Source organism: Protopterus annectens, chromosome 13.part0, assembly GCF_019279795.1.
Source record: "Protopterus annectens isolate FY-2018-M chromosome 13.part0, PAN1.0, whole genome shotgun sequence".
NCBI classification, from domain to species: domain Eukaryota; kingdom Metazoa; phylum Chordata; order Ceratodontiformes; family Protopteridae; genus Protopterus; species Protopterus annectens.
This window is the reverse complement of record NC_056747.1, coordinates 667,927,567-667,945,247: the sequence shown is the minus strand read 5'-3', so window position 1 is coordinate 667,945,247 and position 17,681 is coordinate 667,927,567. Positions and strand designations below refer to the sequence as shown.

General features: G+C 44.2%; 1 protein-coding gene across 1 annotated transcript in view; it reads left to right on the top strand.

The window, feature by feature from the left end:
* Positions 1-17,681, top strand: part of PRPF8 (pre-mRNA processing factor 8) — a 2,252,227-nt gene that overhangs the window by 2,022,428 nt on the left and 212,118 nt on the right. Inside the window, exon 36 of the mRNA XM_044054875.1 lies at positions 7,314-7,553. Within this exon, the coding sequence (XP_043910810.1) occupies positions 7,314-7,553 (240 nt within the window). The remainder of the gene's footprint in view (positions 1-7,313; positions 7,554-17,681) is intronic.

The window sequence follows — 17,681 nt, the reverse complement described above, 5'->3', positions numbered from 1 at the left end:
GGAGTTTCTGAGACTGCTGGGGTGTATGGCTTCTACTATTCCCATGCTGCCCTTTGCAAAGCCACACATGAGAGAGTTCCAATGGTTTCTCAAGACAGTTTGGTCTCAGCATGCTCATCCCTTCAATGTCATGGTTCCCCTCCTTCCCTGACTGAGAGCAGAGTTAGGTTGGTGCATGCAGCAACTCAATCAGAACTGTGGCCTACCTCTTCAGGTTTCTCAACCAACTCAGCAACTCTTCACAGGCACTTCAGACTTTGGGTGCAGACAACCTTTACTTCCAGGAAACATCAAGGCCTTTGGTCCCTTTCTCAAAGATAGGAACAAATTAACTTCGGGAAAAGGAGGGCTTTACTTTTAGCTTTACAGACCTTTCACCCTCTATTCCTGCCAGGACCCCCAAAGATCCTCACAGACAATACCACAGTCCTTTGGTACATAAGCAAGGGAGCACAAAATCTCTTCTCTGTCATTTGGCCATCAAAGCTTGGGAATTGGCTGCCTTATGCAAAGTAACACTGCTTGCTGTGTACCTTCCTTCAGCTCAGAACTCTGTGGCAGATGCATTAACCAGGTCCGTGACACAGTCTCACGAGTGGATGCTCCACAATGATGTGTTCACCAGTGGAGTACTCCAGAACTGGACCTATTTGCCCCCCCATGAAGACAACTTCCTCGTTTTTGTGCCATTGTCCCTCATCCTCAAGTGCGGAAGGTGGACACCCTCATTCTCATGGAAGGGGAGATTTCTCTATGCACCCCCCCTTCCCCTTAATTTAGAAAGTCCTGCTGGAGATTCTGCACAACAAAACAAAAATCTTTAGTGACTCCCTTTTGGCCAAGACAGCACTAGTTCCCTCTTCTTCTGCAGTTTGCCAAGGGTCATCAGTACAAGTTACCTCACTGGCTGGACCTGCTCATTCTGGACAAGGGATCATTGATCCACCCACATTTGATAACTGTACAGCTGACCCTGTAGGTGATCAACTTTTGATCCCTTTCAGACACTTGTTTTCTAAGGACATGCTAAGAGTTTTGCAGGAGGTCAGGAAACCCACAACTAGGAAATCTTATATTTCCAAGTGGAGAAGGTTTTCCATTTGGTGCCAAAAAAGGAAAGCGGATCCCTTTGGTGCGGACATTCCCCAAGTGTTTTCGTACCTGTGTGTTACTCAGCAGTGGCCTTTCTTAGTCCTCAGTTGGTCCATTGTTCTGCTTTGTCTGCCTGCTTGCCTTTTTCCCCTCCCCTAGCTTCCAGGCTTGAAGTTTTTTTTTTCTAAAGGGTGTCCTACACTTAAGATTCCCCAGGAAAACAGATCCTCCACCCTGGGATCTCAATTATGTGCTGGAAAAAGCTTCCCAGACCCCTTTTGAACCATCAGCTTTTGCTTCCCTAAAATTTTGCACATGGAAACAGTGCTTCTGATAGCTTTAACCTCTAGCAGAAAGATTTCTGAAATTCAGGCATTAATGGCTTCGCCTGCCTTTCTGGTCTTCCATAAGGATAGGGTATCCTTGAGAACTAACCCTTCCTTCATGCCAGAAGTGGTGAATGAGTTGTCACTTAATCAATCCATCCAATTGCTTACCTTCTTCCCTTCACCTCAATCCTCTAGTGAGAGGATTTTACACACCTTTGATGTGCATAGACAGCTTATACTGCAGTGGTGGTGCTGCGGTAGCATTGTCGCCCCACAGTAAGACGTTGTCCCATTCGATTCTCAGCTAAGAGCGTCTTCTGTGTAGAGACCTGCGTGAATGGACGTACCTTTGTTGAAGGTTGTGCGTCAGAGCTGGCAATTCGGAACGTAGAAATCTACTGCCAATCATTACCGGACCGGAGATCTGCTGTGGTGACCCCCTAACCAGGAAAAGACGAAGACGTGCATAGACAGCTTAGATTTTATCTTGACAAAACAGTCTTATCAGGAAGTCTGACCAACTTTTTGTGTCATTTCATCCCAAGGCTCTGGGCTTGCCTGTATCTAGACAAGCTTTATATCCACATGGATTTCTAAGGCTGTTGTGTTTTGCTATGAATTCCTATGGAAAGTCCTTATCAGCATCTGTCAAGGCACATTCCAGTAGGTCAGTTGCATCGTCGGGGCCTTCTACAAGGGTCTAGATGCCCATTCTTTCTTGGAAGCAACCACCTGGTCATCTGTACACACCTTCACGAAACATTACAAATTGGACACTTGTTTCCAGATCTAGAGCAGGATTTGCTAGGGCAATTCTGCATGGATTCTTGGAAAATGCTTCCTCCTAGTTTTCCCTTCTCCATCTCCTCCCTGGGGTCCCCTTTCAGCTCTTGCACTCTCTCGTATATAAAGAATACTGCAGCATTGAATAGAAAGACATAGAATAGTTGTATAAAATCTTACCATAACCGTAGATGTCCTTCTGATTTGTGTTGCAGTATTCTATCCCTCCTGCCTTCTCCAACAGCTTGCTGTTTTATAGGATGATCCACCAAGGCTTCCCTGGGGTTTTGCTCATGGGCCTTTCTTATTCTGAAAATGGTACATGCGGACGTCCCTTTTTATGACTGACACCTGTGCCTACGTGCAACGTCCCAATTACAGGCAGTGGCTCTAAGCTTTTGTATATGGGCCGGATGTCAGATCGTCTGGGTTGAATACAACCCATATATAAAGAATACTGCAACATAAAAGGACATCTGTGTTTATGGTAAGATTTTACACAACTATTCTTTCTAAAGACTTAAACCTTGCATGTGATATAAATAGGACCTTCTGGCAAGACAGGTATGTATCCCAGAGACTACCCTGTCTATGGAACAGGCTCCCCATCCATGTGAAGCAGAGTTCTTCCTAACCCAATTCAAGTGCAGCTTGGACAATTGGATGTGGAACAGGAAATTCATCCCTGGTTTGGCACCTATGTCTAATGGACACAGGCAGCCTCTAAATGGTTCATCTCCAAGGCCCCTGCTTGTAAGTGTTTCATCTCCCAAACCCAAACCCCTGCTTACACTTATCAAGGGTATCAGAACTTGTCAGAGATTTGGGGTGCATGGATAGGCTTAAAAAGGCCCTTATGGTCTAGTAAACGCCTATGAACTTATGGTATCCAAGTAAGCTTGTACTATGAAGAATTGGAGATGGGAGCTGAGCAGAGGAGAAAGGACTGCCTAAGTACTTCCAGGTGCTGATCATTCCTAATGCCCATGGCATTTAGACCCACCAGTTACTGAAGATGTATCTAGTTTTGTAGGTAACAAACAAAGGAGAATAAGTGGTTATATTTAATGGGAGCACACGGGCAGTAGAAACACAGCATAAAGAGTTGCTGCTTTGGGCATTATCAGCTTTTTGTTCTCAAAACACACATTCACTAATTGGCAAACTTGAATTTTTTTTTTTACGTTATGAATGTCATAAAAGAAATTTGGAAGAGCAAGTAAGCATATTCCACCAGGACAGTAGCCTTTTTTTTTGCGTCTTGAGTATTTATAGGACAGCTGCTTGGACCACTATGCCTTCTGCAAGACATTACTAAGTGGACTTACATTCCAGAAGCAGGGCAAGCTTTATTACTGTAATCCTTATACCAGTCCTATGCTTTGACCACTACTCAAGGTCTGGAACCAGGGTAGTAAACTGCATTAGTACTCTTCCCATGGTTAAGCCATTCAATCCAGTGGAGCTCAGGAAGTATGCACTCAGGAAGTATGCACTGTAACTTCCAGTGGGTGGTGCCTAAGCCTTTTGACCGAATCAAATTGTCCTCACACTTCAAACATGTTAACATCTCTGGAACCATAGTGGTTATTAGGGTTGCCACATTTTGTTGTGGCTAAAACCGGACCAAGGCCACACCCCTCACATCAGCCATAATCCAGCCCATTTCCATCCCTCTACCATCCACACATCTTTTTTGAAACGGAGTACTGGAGTTTGTACAATGTTTTCCAGACTACCAGACAATGTTTAATTTTTGGATAGTCTGGAAAACAAACAAGATAGGTGGCAAGCATAGTGGTTATGAAAGAAGTATAAATGGCAAACACTTCAGCACAAACTATTTTTATAGTGGTAATATTCTTTAGGTTGTAGGTCTTAAACTAAATTTTATAAGTCACAGTAAACACTGTAACTATTACATTTGTAATATTTTGAACAACTTGTGGTGGTGCTGCGGTAGCGCTGCCGCCTGACAGTATAGGCGTTGTCCCGTTCGATTCTCAGTTAGAGCGTCTTCTGTCTGGAGACATGCGTGAATGGGCATGCGTCAGGGCTGGCAACTTGGCACATAAAAATCTACTGCCAATCATTAGCGGACCGGAGTTCCGCTGTGGCGACCCCTAACTGGGAAAAGCCGAAAGACACAACAACAATATCTTGGCAGCCATTCAAGTTACACACATACTATCAGCAGCCTTTTATTCATCTAGCTGAGAGCATTCTTATGAGGCTAAGGAGTTCTGTCTGTTACTTGGTTGTTGAGATATTTAGAAAAACTGTGACAATTATTTTTATATAAATTATTATCATAAAAGCGACAGTTAATATCTAATCTGATGATGTCCAGTTCATTCTATTAACCTGTGGAAAACTGTTCCAGTGCTCGGAACCAACCTGCCACCTTCTTTCAGCTCGAGACTCTTGACTTGAGCTTTTCTTACTTACTATCTAGGCTAGAGGTAAACCAGTTCCTGAAAGGTGTACTCCAACTAAAACCACATAGTAAAGCTATTCTGCCGCATTGGGACCTCAACTTTATTCTAGAAAAACTCACTTTCTCGCCTTTAGAACCAGCAGCCTCTATTTTTCTCAATTTCTGTACTTCAAAAAACATACTTCTAGTAGCATTTACCTCAGCTAGACAAGTCTCTGAGCTCCTGACCCTGATAACATCTCCTCCCTTCCTAATTTTTCATGAGGACAGAGTGTCCTTGAGGGCCAATCCATCATTTATGCCTGAAGTGGTAAATGAGCTCTCTCTCTCTCTTTCAGGCCATTGATCTCCTTACCTTCTTCTCTGATCCTTGGAATAAAGGAGAGAGTCTTCTACTCACTGTATGTGCATAGACAGTTCAGATTTTACCTGGACAAGACAAAGTCCATCCACAAGACTGACCAGCTGTTTGTTTCCTTTTAGGAAACCAAGCTAGTTAACCCAGTTTCAAACCAAACCATTGCTAACAACATTTCTAAAAACATCACTTTCTGCTACACTCACCATAGCAAATTTTTACTTTAGCCAGTGAAAGCACATTCTGCCAGAGCAGTGGACCTCATCTGGCGCCTTTTACAAAGGATTTGACTCTAAAACTTATTTGAGAGGCAGCTACTTGGTCATCTTAGCATCACCAAACATTACAGGGTAGATGCCTTTTCTAACTCCAGAGCTGCTTTTACCAGATCAGTTCTCTCTGGACTGCTTGACAGCTCTTCTGTGTTTCATTTATTCACCTTTTATAGTACGTAAGCTTTGGAACCACCGAACAGTTTGATAGATGCCTTTTCTAACTCCAGAGCTGCTTTTACCAGATCAGTTCTCTCTGGACTGCTTGACAGCTCTTCTGTGTTTCATTCATTCACCTTTTATAGTACGTAAGCTTTGGAACCACCGAACAGTTTGAATTGCTGCAACAGTGATCTAAGTAAGAACATACTACACTTGTGTAAAAACTTACCATAACAGATGATGTCCTACTGATCACTGTTGCTGTATCCCTTCCCACACTTATCCCCCCCCTCCTGTTTTCTCTCGACTTGGGGGAGGGTATTGTGTGCCTTCTTCCCTCTTGGCTGACCAGCTGCTTTAGTATCCCCAGGTGTCTATAGGCTTCATAGCTTGAGATAGTCTGTTTTATAGTCATAGATCCACTTCTGAGGTCATACATAGGGCTTATTGCTCTATGGAACGTTTTGCCTTGGGTACCCCAGCTGGGCATCCATGTTATATGATAAGATAATCCAGCAGTTTAGAGTACTGCAACAGTGATGAGTGGTACATCTGCTGTTATAAGTTCTTGCACAACTGTACTATGTTCAAATAACAGGACGGCTGCTGCAAAATAGATCCCCCCCTCACAATACCCCCATGCCTTTTTCATGCCTGGGATGTAGACAGTTGGGAAATGTCTGCCTCTAACTAGGGAGGAAGGGTAAGACGACTCTTCTGTTTCCCTGTTGCTTTTGTATTTTCTAACCTGGTCGTGCTTTTGAAAGGAGGGGGACTGTATGCTGTCCTCTTACCATTTACATTTTACATGGGCCTTGGAGTGTGATGTTAACCTTACCCTGCTAAGTTTACTCCCAGGACTTCTAGGCTGGTCTTGCTAGCCCACCCTGCCTTCTGCCAGGCTGCTAAGGAGGGTAAGAGTCATGCCAGTGGCCTGGGGCACCAAAGCAGATTAGTCCTGTACCAGCAATTTAGAGACTTCAAGGCACACTTGTTGAACTCTTCCTTAGCCAGAAGGGAACTGAAGATTGGATTAGATGCTTTTTTATCTGAACATTATGCTAATTTGGGCTTTGTCTGCCATAGAGATAGTCAGAAAGCTCTGTGGGTAAGGACTAATACTGCAACAGTGATCTTATTATTTGAACATTTACTATTTATGGTATGGATCGTTACAAAACTGCATTTTCTTATTTTGTATTTTCTGTTGTCATTCCAAGAGTATGCATACCAGTTTCCTTTCATTTGTCATAGCATTTGCTGCAGTCTGTGCACACTTTTTGTTTCTTTTGCACTGCCTCCATTGTGCCATTCATCTTTCAGATATGAGTATCTTCACAAATATACTCAGTGCACCAAAGGGCATCTTTCCTTCTTTATACGTATAAGGATGACTTACATGCATTATTAATCTTGGGAGAATTCAGTCCCTATTTTATTTATTAACATTTGTTTACCATGGAAGTGTGATTGCACTGTAGAACCCATTTTCAGCAGTGGCCCGAAGAGGAAGGTTCTATAAGTAATCAAAGTTGTATATGTAAATACAAAATGCAAGTTGTAAGTTCTGTCTGTATATACAAGATTAACATTAGGTACAGGTATAGTTAGATTACAAATTAAAACATGATAAAACAAAAGCATGCATTTATTTCCGTTTTCCTTCCTACTTTTATATAACTTACTTTATGACTACCCCAGATCATTTTGTATTATTGTTTTTTCTTATAGCGTTGTGTGTCCTTACTGCGATTTTGTTTTTTGTGCATTACTGTACTGAAAATTTCTCTTACATGGTAGCAGCAGTGTGAATTAACTGCTGAGTTGACGTTTAACAAATAGTACAATATGCGTACTAAGTACTGTGTTTTCTGTTTCAGTGTCAATGTGGCTTCTCTAACACAGTCGGAGATTAGAGATATTATCTTGGGTATGGAAATTTCTGCCCCTTCTCAGCAAAGGCAGCAGATTGCAGAAATTGAAAAACAAACAAAAGAACAGTCTCAACTGACAGCCACTCAGACTCGTACAGTGAATAAACATGGAGATGAAATAATCACTTCAACCACCAGCAACTATGAGACCCAGACATTCTCCTCTAAAACAGAATGGAGAGTAAGGTATGGCTTATGGCATACTGGAATCCTTAATTTCTTGGAAATGTAATTCATTTCAACTGCTTACAGCAGTGAAAGTAGTAGCTCATATAGGTTGCATAAATTTGAAAAATTGTACTTTTAAACAAATGTTGATTTAAAGGAGAGACCAGGATCACACTCCACACCTTTGCCCAGTAGGATCCAATATGCCTTTACCCCTTGAGTATCTTACTTGATTTACAGTGATGTATAGTTTATATGGCCTATAGTGATGTAAGAGGACAGTTGAGTGTGTCTTCTTGCTTCAGGAGCTGGGTGATGCATGTGATGCATTGTGAAGAATGTGTCCTTTTAAAATGTGATCAAGGCCCATCATTGTTGTCATTTTGTACATAAAGTGGGTTAGTACCCAAATAGTCTGTGTAGCAGAAATAGTTAAAAGAAGCAGAAGATTGCCAAGCCATAAGGTAGTAATGGTGGTAAGTGGGCTATGCTCGGAGGATAGGTTTAACCCATAGCTCACAACTGTGTCCATATTTTTGCAGTATGTCCAGATTTTTGCCTCCTATTTTAGTCTGTTCCCTATAAAGTTTGTGGATGTTCATTGTGTTACCCTGCTGCAGTCATCACACTAGGGTTATCCTGTCGTCAGGCGGTCCTGCAGTCGTCCGGATTCCCAAAGTCTTGGTCCGACGTCTGTTGCTATCGCCTCATCCCTGATGTCACTGCGCCAGGGGTACAAATATAGCAACCAACGCCATTTTCTTCAGTCTTTCTTGCCGCGCGGTGCCCGAAGCAGTTCGCAAGTGCCGGTCAGCCGACTCCTGAGATTGTCGAATTCGAATTTCAGACCGAAGTCTTCAATAAAGCTAAGTACCCCGTTGGGGAAACTTTTCTTGCCTCAGACCGATGTCAGAAAAAGTTAACAATTGTATTTCTTGTGGGAAGCAAATACCTCATAAGGATTTTCATTCTTACTTGCATACCTTGCCTAGGCCTTGATCACGACGTCACTTCTTGACGTTTTTGTGCTAGATTTAATAAGCGTACTACTATTAAAAGACGTTTTGATTTCGCACGACACTTTTTTTGGCAGAATATTTAACTATAACATGCCGTCTGAGCTACTGACTACCGGCGTGCACAAAAAGCTCAGGGACAATGACCGACAGCCCAGGCCTAAGCCCGATTCCGAGGCCTCGGTTGATCCGGTCTCCGGTTATCAGTGAGGCTCCGATGCAGCCCCTGACTACCACAGTCCTGGAACCCGAGACCGCTACGGATAATTTGACGGAATGTACTAGGCCTACGCAGTCTTTCACTTCAGGCCCTTCAGACGATTTACCTTCCAAGGACGTCGGTGCTTCTGAAACGCCATTGATTTCTGAAGGTGTTTTCAGACTGACGACTCTGACAGTCAAAGCGTTTTCTAAGTCGAAGACTCCCTCTAAATCAAAAAAGACTACACTTCAGTCTCCTGTTCAAGGCCCTATGCCTAAGAAACAGATGCTCAAAATGGCTGAAGATTTGATTTCTCTTATCAGGGGTTCCCAGCCCCCTCCTGACAAAAGGCCTAGACAAGAGGAAGATTCTGCTGCCTCTGAGCAACTGCCTATTTCTTCGGATTCCTCTGAGGACCAAGACTATTCCTTCTCTCCTTATGAAGATTCTGATGCTGAGGACTCTATTCCCTCAGCTTCCCCTCCTGAAGATTACTCTTTTGGGGAAACTTTACACACTATGAGGGAACATTTTCACTGGGAAGGTCAGGATTACTCTGATTCCAAGAAAAGGCTGAGAGTGTTTCTCTTACTCCCCCAACACAGACCTCTAGCCATTCCTCCTGTTTTGGACATTGTGGGTGATGTCTACTTAGAATCCAGTTTTAACCCAGACTCTCTACCTCCTGCCCCGGCCAAGCCTGACAGATACTACAGAGTACCTGATTCCCACAAATTCCTTTACAAAAGCCCAGTAGCTGACCCAGAGACTATCTCCCAGGGTCCCAAGGGGGCTAAGGCTTCCATGGCTAAAAATCCAGTACCTTCTGAAAGGGATTCAAGAGCACTAGACAGGTGGGGGAAAAAGTCTACACCTCAGCCACTTTAGCTATGAGAGCTCTAAATTGTCAATTTCATATGCTTAAGTATCAGCAATTTCTGATCTCTCAGTTAAAACAAAAGATAACCTCCCTCCCTCAACAGTCTGAATTGAAAGAAGTACAGGATTTGTTGCACGCCACCGAGCAGGTGGGCAAACATACCTTACAATGTGGGTTTAATTCTTTAGAGGCCTCCTGCAGAGCAGCTGTCACTGGATCAGTTATACGTAGGCATGCCTGGTTAAAGGAACAAAGTCTGCCTGATCATGTTAAAGCAAAACTACTAGATGCCCCCTTACAGCAGGATGTTCTTTTTGGAGTTAAAGCAGAAGAAGTTTTAAAGAAAATGGAAGATAAGGCGAAATCAATGTAGACAGTCAAAGATTTCCTACAAGTACAGCCCCCTCGCTTCAGCAGAAACTGGCCAACAGAAGATTGGTCCTTTCCAGCCACTGACAGACCTCAGAGGGGTAAATACAGGTGCCCAAGGGGCAGAGGACAACCACAAGCCCAGTATAAACCTCGCCAATGGGGCACTCCAACCCAGAAGGGAGGAGAAGACAGGTCTCAACCCACCAGAAGGCAAACTCAATGACTTGTACCTCAGCTGGCCAATCAAAGCTCTTTTGTCAGCTCCCTTGGGGGGAAAACTATCACTATTTGCAGACAACTGGCACATGGTCACAAAGGACAAATGGGTCCTAGACATAATTTCATGAGGATACAGATTCCACTTTCACACCTTGCCAATAAAAAGAGGGATGCCAAACCTGCCACAAAATCAAAGGGCAGAGGCTCAAAAACAAATTACAGCTCTCATGGCCATGAGAGCCATTCAGCGGGTACCAACTCAAGAGCAAGGCCAAGGATTTTACTCAAGGATGTCCTTCAAGGATGCATCTGCAGTCCTAACATATGGGTTGTCCTGCCTCAGGCAGCCCTTCGGTTGGCCGGATTCCAAAGTCTTGGTCTGGCCTCGGCTGATGTCGCACTTCACCCGACGTCATAGCTGCTGTTTATTGGGTATAAAGGCATCAGCCGACGCCATTTTCCTCAGTCTTTCTTGCCGCGCGGTGCCCGAAGCAGAAGCTGTTCGCAAGTGCCGGTCGGTCAGATCCAGAGATTTCTAGTACTGAAGACTTCTAAAAAGCTAAGTACCCCGTTGGGGACTCTTTCTTGCCTCAGCCGATGTCAGACAAAGTAAATAATTGTTTAACTTGTGGGAAACAAATACCTCATAAGGATTTCCACTCTTACTGCCTTCCTTGCTTAGGCCCAGACCATGACATATCAGCTTGTCTAGCCTGTGCTTCCTTCAACCGACGGACTCTTAGACGTCGGTCGGAGTTTGCAGAGGAGTTTTTTGGTCCCGCTTTTGCATACAAAATGCCGTCGGAGACTCCGACTACTCAATTAGCTAAAAAGCGCAAGGAAAAGGACCGACACTCGCGGCCCGCGGTTTCGGCTGAAACCACGGTTAGGCCAACCGCGAGTGTCCCGGTTTCGTCTGAAACTGATCCCCTGGTTCTTCCTTCGGCCGAATGCATGCCTCCGATAGCCGAGCCCTCACAGAGCATGGCTGAATCTGCTACTGAATTTACTGCTACAGAAGCAGGCACCCAGGATTTGTCAGACACTATTCCTTTAGACATATCTACCCCTGCACGTGGGGCTGCTAGACCCCCTGCTTCTATGTCTATCAAGGCTTTTGCCAGGGCTAAAGCAGCTAAATCTTCTAAGGCCTTACCTGCTAAAACTCCTTCACATAGGCCTACCTCTAGTTCCCAAATGCTCAGCCTGGCTGAGGATCACATTTCTTTGATCAGGGGATCCCAACCTCACCCAGACAGGGCCTCTCAGCCCCCTCCAGACAAGAGGCCTAGGACTGAACCCCCGGAACCTGTCTCTACAGATTACTCCTCGGATGACTCAGACATTTTAGACCCTCACGAAGGCCCATATTCTCCTTATGAGGATTCTGATGCAGAAGACTCCATTCCTTCTGCTTCTCCTCCTGAAGAATTTTCCTTTGGGGAAACTTTGCATGCTATGAGGGAACACTTCCAATGGCAGAGCCAGGATTTTTCAGATTCAAGGAAAAGGCTTAGGACCTTTTTACACTTACCACAGCATAGGCCTTTAGCCATTCTGCCAGTACTAACAGTTGTTGATGATGCATATAATGATGCCTGTACTGCCCCTGATTCTCTTCCTCCGGCCCCTGCCAAACCAGACAGATATTACAGGGTCCCGGACACACATTACCATTTGTATAAGGCTCCTGTTGCAGACCCTGAAACCATTTCACAGGGCCCTAAAGGTGTGGCAGCTGCCTCTGCTAAAAACCCTCTTCCCTCTGAAAGGGAATCTAGAGCATTAGAGAGATGGGGTAAAAGGTTTATACTTCTGCTACTCTTTCGCCAGGGCCTTGAACTGTCAATTTCACATGATTCAGTACCAGGAATTTTTGTTAGACCAGATAAACAAAAAACTGTCTTCTCCTGAACCTTTAGATCGCAAGTCCCTTCAGGATTTGGTACATAACTCTTAGCAGGTCAGTAACCATTCCTTAAAATGTGGCTATGATGCACTGGAGGCTTCCTTTAGATCAGCTATGACTGGAACAGTGATTCGAAGGCATGCCTGGTTAAAAGAACAATCCTTACCAGATCATGTTAAGTCAAAACTTCTAGATGCTCCCATGGAGAAACAAAGTTTGTTTGGCTCCCCTGCACAGGAGGTTCTAAAGAAGGTGGAAGAAAAAGCAAAATCTGTCCAAACAGTCAAGGATTTCTTACAGGTCCAACCTCCGAGGTTTAGCCAAAATTGGCCTTCGAAGAATTGGTCCTTTCCAGACAGCTCCAGAGCCCAGAGAGGCAGAAATAGACGCCCCAGAGGCAGAGGTCAATCTAGGGGTGCCTACAGGGGACGTCAGTGGCAACCTACCAACCAGAGAAATACTGCCACAGATTCAACTACAACCACTTCCACAGGGCAGACACAATGACTTGTCTCTAGTTCCGCCTACCAGGGAGCAACTGGAAGCACCCTTGGGCAGAAAGCTAGCCTTATTCTCCGACAACTGGCATTACATTACAGGAGACAAATGGACTTTACAAACAATAGACAAGGGCTACAGGTTTCACTTCCACACTCTACCAAAAGAGAGGAATGCCAAACCTACCACCAAGCCAAAAACAGGCGGCTCTAAGACAAGTCAACAACTTACTAAGGATGATAGCTATAGAAGAGGTACCACCTATGGAACAAGGCCAAGGATTTTACTCCAGGCTTTTCCTTGTACCAAGAAAAGAAAATCAATGGAGACCTATTCTAGACTTGTCCGCACTGAACACATACCTCATTGTTCCAAAATTCAAAATGCTGACCCTCCAGCAGCTTCTTCCCATGCTGGGCAAGGAGTCTTGGCTGGTGACTCTAGATCTCAAGGAGGCATACCTGCACATCCCTATACGACCAGATTGCAGAAGACACCTCAGATTTCTTGCAGGATCAGAGCATTATCAATTCTCAGCATTGCCTTTTGGCTTATCTACTGCGCCCAGAGTATTCACGAAATGCCTGGCATCAGTAATTGCTCATTGCAGGCTTCAGGGTATTCAAATTTACCCATACCTGGACGACTGCCTAATACAAGTGGACAACAAGGCAAAATTAACAAAAGATTTGGAAAATGTCATACAACTGTTGCAAGCCTTGGGATACACAGTCAACATGCAAAAGTCAAGACTAGTACCATCCCAAAGGATAACATTCTTGGGTGCAGAACTGGATACATCAACTCAGATGGATTTCCTCACAGAAGAAAAACAAAAGCAACTACCAGCCTACTTCATGACATTAACAACACAAACTCGGCTTACTGCAAGGAAAGTCCTGCAAGCCCTGGGCTACATGGCATCATGCATAGTATTGGTTCCACATGCCAGGCTGCATATGAGAAAGCTACAATGGTACCTAAGGAATGTATGGTCTCAACACAAGCACAGTCTAGAAGCCCAGATTCCAATAATTCCATGCCTGAAGCAAGAATTCCTGTGGTGGGCTCACGCCTGTCAGTGCAACAGAGGCTTGCCTTTCCACAAACCTCATCCAAGCCAGACCATCACCACGGACGCCTCAGACCTAGGATGGGGGGCACACATGGTGGACAAGTGTATTCAAGGCCTATGGACCCAAGACCAGCTGAATCTACACATAAATCTAAAGGAGATGCTGGCAGTGAAAAATGCGATCCAGGCATTCAGACCACTCCTTCAACGGGGTCATCTGCTGATAAGGACCGACAATACCACAGTCATGTGGTACATCAACAAACAGGGAGGTACACATTCATATCCTCTATGCCGGATGGCAATGGACCTGTGGAATGTGGCCCTGAATCTCAACATTCAACTTCAGGCCAGATTTGTACCAGGAAAAGAAAATTCTCTAGCAGACACCTTAAGCAGAACTACCACAGATGCTCACGAATGGATGCTGCATCCAGATATCTTCAAAGCCATAACAAAGAAATGGGGACTACCAGAGATAGACCTGTTCGCCTCCCACACAACCACCAATTGAAGAAATTCTGCACAAGAGCATACCACCCACTTGCTTGGAGGGTGGACTCCCTTTCCTTCAGCTGGAAAAACCTGACAGCATATGCATTTCCACCTCTTCCCTTGATGTACAAAGTTCTACTGAAGATCAGAGAGGATCAGCCAAGGGTAATCCTGATAGCTCCAGACTGGCCGAGGCAACATTGGTACCCGCTACTGAGAAGCATGTCTCGGACACACGCATGGCCTCTACCTCTATGTCCCTTACTTCTAACACAGGACAACTACAAGATCCTACATCCAAACTTGAAAACACTGCAGCTAGCTGCTTGGAATATTGCATAAAACAAAATAACCCAGGTTTATCCCAGAGGGTTAAGGACATTATCCTGGAGGCACGCAGACCTTCCACAAGGAAGACTTATTCAGCCAAGTGGAAAAGATACCTCATTTGGAGTGCAGCAAAGGGAGAAAATGTCTCATTGGCAAACATAGCACACATCCTGGAATATTTAGCAGAACTGTTCCACAATGGCCTGTCTTACTCCTCCATTAAGATTCATGCATCAGCAATTTCAGCAGAATACAACATGGATCCTCCTGTCTTCTCTCATCCTCTACTCAGGCAGTTCTTGAGAGGAATCAAAAATGTAAAACCTCCAAGGAAACCACCTTTACCTACATGGGATCTCAACTCTGTGCTGGAAAAGTTAACACTTCCTCCTTTTGAACCAGCAGCAACAGCAGAATTACAGTTATTGTCTTGGAAAACTGCTTTCCTGCTAGCAATCACTTCAGCAAGAAGGGTATCTGAGTTACAGGCATTAATGGCAGTACAACCCTTCCTTATCTTCCATCAGGACAGAGTCTCTCTGAGAACTTAACCCTACCTTTATGCCAAAAGTGGTCTCCAGAGTATCATTGAACCAAGCAATTCATTTACCTACATTCTTCCCCAACCCACAGAACAGGGGGGAAAGACTACTACATACCTTGGATGTGCACAGACAATTACGCTACTATCTGGACAGAACTAAGACCAGCAGAAAAACTGACCAGCTTCTGGTAGCATATGCAACAGGAATGCAAGGAAAAGCAATTTCAAAACAGACAATCTCAAAATGGATAGGAAATTGCATTCGATTTTGCTATTCTTTTCATGGAAAGACAACTCCTGAAAATATCAGACCTCATTCCACAAGAGCTACAGCCACCACTACAGCTTTCCTACGAGGAGTGGCTACCAAAGACATTTTAGAAGCTGCTACTTGGAGCTCCGTGCATACATTTGCCAAGCATTATAATCTTCCTTATATTGTAGATCCGGAGCAGGTTTTGCAACTGCTGTTTTCCAAGGGATCTTAACTACACCATCTTTATCTTAGTGCCTCCTCCCCAGTTTGGCTATGGTATTCTACCCATATGTTAGGACTGCAGATGCATCCTTGAAGGACATAGTACAGTTTTGTACCTACCATAAATGTAGATGTCCGATAGGTATGCATCTGCAGTCAGGATTACCCACCCTCCTTCCCTCTGTGGTATTCCTAGGGTATTTACCCTCTTGTAGCTAGCTGGGGAATCTATTATGGTGTATTTGTTTGTATATATATATATATATATATATATATATATATATATATATATATATATATATATACTTATATTGTTTGCTCTCTACTGTTTGGAATTATTTGCATTTATCCAAATTTAGCCTTCCTAGAGGGCACCTGGCATCTGGGGCAAGAAACACTGAGGAAAATGGCGTTGGCTGATGCCTTTATACCCAATAAACAGCAACTATGACGTCGGGTGAAGTGCGACATCAGCCGAGGCCAGACCCAGACTTTGGAATCCGGCTGACCGAAGGGCTGCCTGAGGTAGGACAACCCATATGTTAGGACTGCAGATGCATACCTATCGGACATCTACATTTATGGTAGGTACAAAACTGTACTTTCTTTCTAGTACCCAGAAAGGACAATGCTTGGAGACTAATTAATTCTGGACCTTTCAATCCTAAACACTTACTTACAAGTTCCCAAATTCAAGATGCTAGCACTACAGCAGCTACTTCCCATGTTGGGCAAGGAAGCATGGCTGGTAACGTTGGACCTCAAGGAGGCATACCTGCATGTCCCTATCAGACAAAGTTGCAGAAGATACCTCCATTTCATTGCAGGTTCAACCCATTATCAATTCTCTGCACTGCTCTTTGGCTTATCTACTGCTTATCTACTGCGCCCAGAGTTTTCACAAAATGCCTGGCACCAGTAATTGCATACTGTAGACAAAGAGGAATTCAAATATATCCATACCTGGATGACTGCCTCATCCAAGCAGAAAGAAAAGACATTCTCTTACATCATCTGGCTTTTGTGAAGCATCTACTAAATTGTCTGGGGTACACAGTAAACGAAAAGAAGTCAAAGCTAGTACCCTCACAAAAAATGACATTCCTGGGTGCCAGCTTGGACACAACGGCCCAGAAGGCTTATCTTACACCAGACAAGCAACTTCAACTGACTCACTATTTCAAGACAATGGCAACAAAGACCCAATTAACTGCAAGAAAAATTCTGCAGACTTTGGGCTTCATGGCATCTTGCATTCTGATAATACCATTTGCAAAAATGCATATGAGGAAATTACAGTGGTATCTGAAAAGCGTATGGTCTCAACACAGCCACAGCTTGGACACAGTGATATCTCTCATTCCCTGCCTTCAACAGGAATTTCTATGGTGGGCACAGGCATGTCACCTCAACAAGGGTCAGTCTTTCACCTTGCCCCCAACCAGACAAACTATCACAACAGATGCTTCAGACTATGCCTGGGGGGCACACATGGCAGGGCAATGCATTCAAGGCCTATGGACTGCAGAACAAAGAAAACTGCACATAAATCAAAAAGAGATGCTAACTGTACAGAAAGCTCTGACAGCCTTCAAGGATCTACTACAGCCAGGACAACTTGCAATAAGGACGGACAACACCACAGTTATGTGGTACATAAACAAACAAGGGGGCACACATTCCTACCCCCTTTGCAGGCAAGCAATACTCTTATGGAACACAGCTCTGACCTACCAAGTCCAGCTACAAGCTCAATTCCTGCCAGGACAGAAAAACACATTGACAGACGACCTAAGCAGAAACATCAAAGATCCGCACGAGTGGAAACTAGACCCACAAATATTCACAATGATAACTCAAAAATGGGGCCTTCCAAATATAGACCTGTTTGCCAGTCCTCAAAACTACCAACTGACAAAATTTTCTACAAGGACATTCCACCATCAAGCTTGGAAAGTGGACGCTCTCTCCTTCAGTTGGAAAAACCTGACAGCATATGCCTTTCCTCCATTACCTCTTCTCACAAAGGTTCTGTTAAAGGTCAAAAAGGAGAAACCTTGACTGATTCTCATAGCCCCAGACTGGCCACGCCAGCACTGGTACCCGCTGTTGAAGAATATGGCTCACA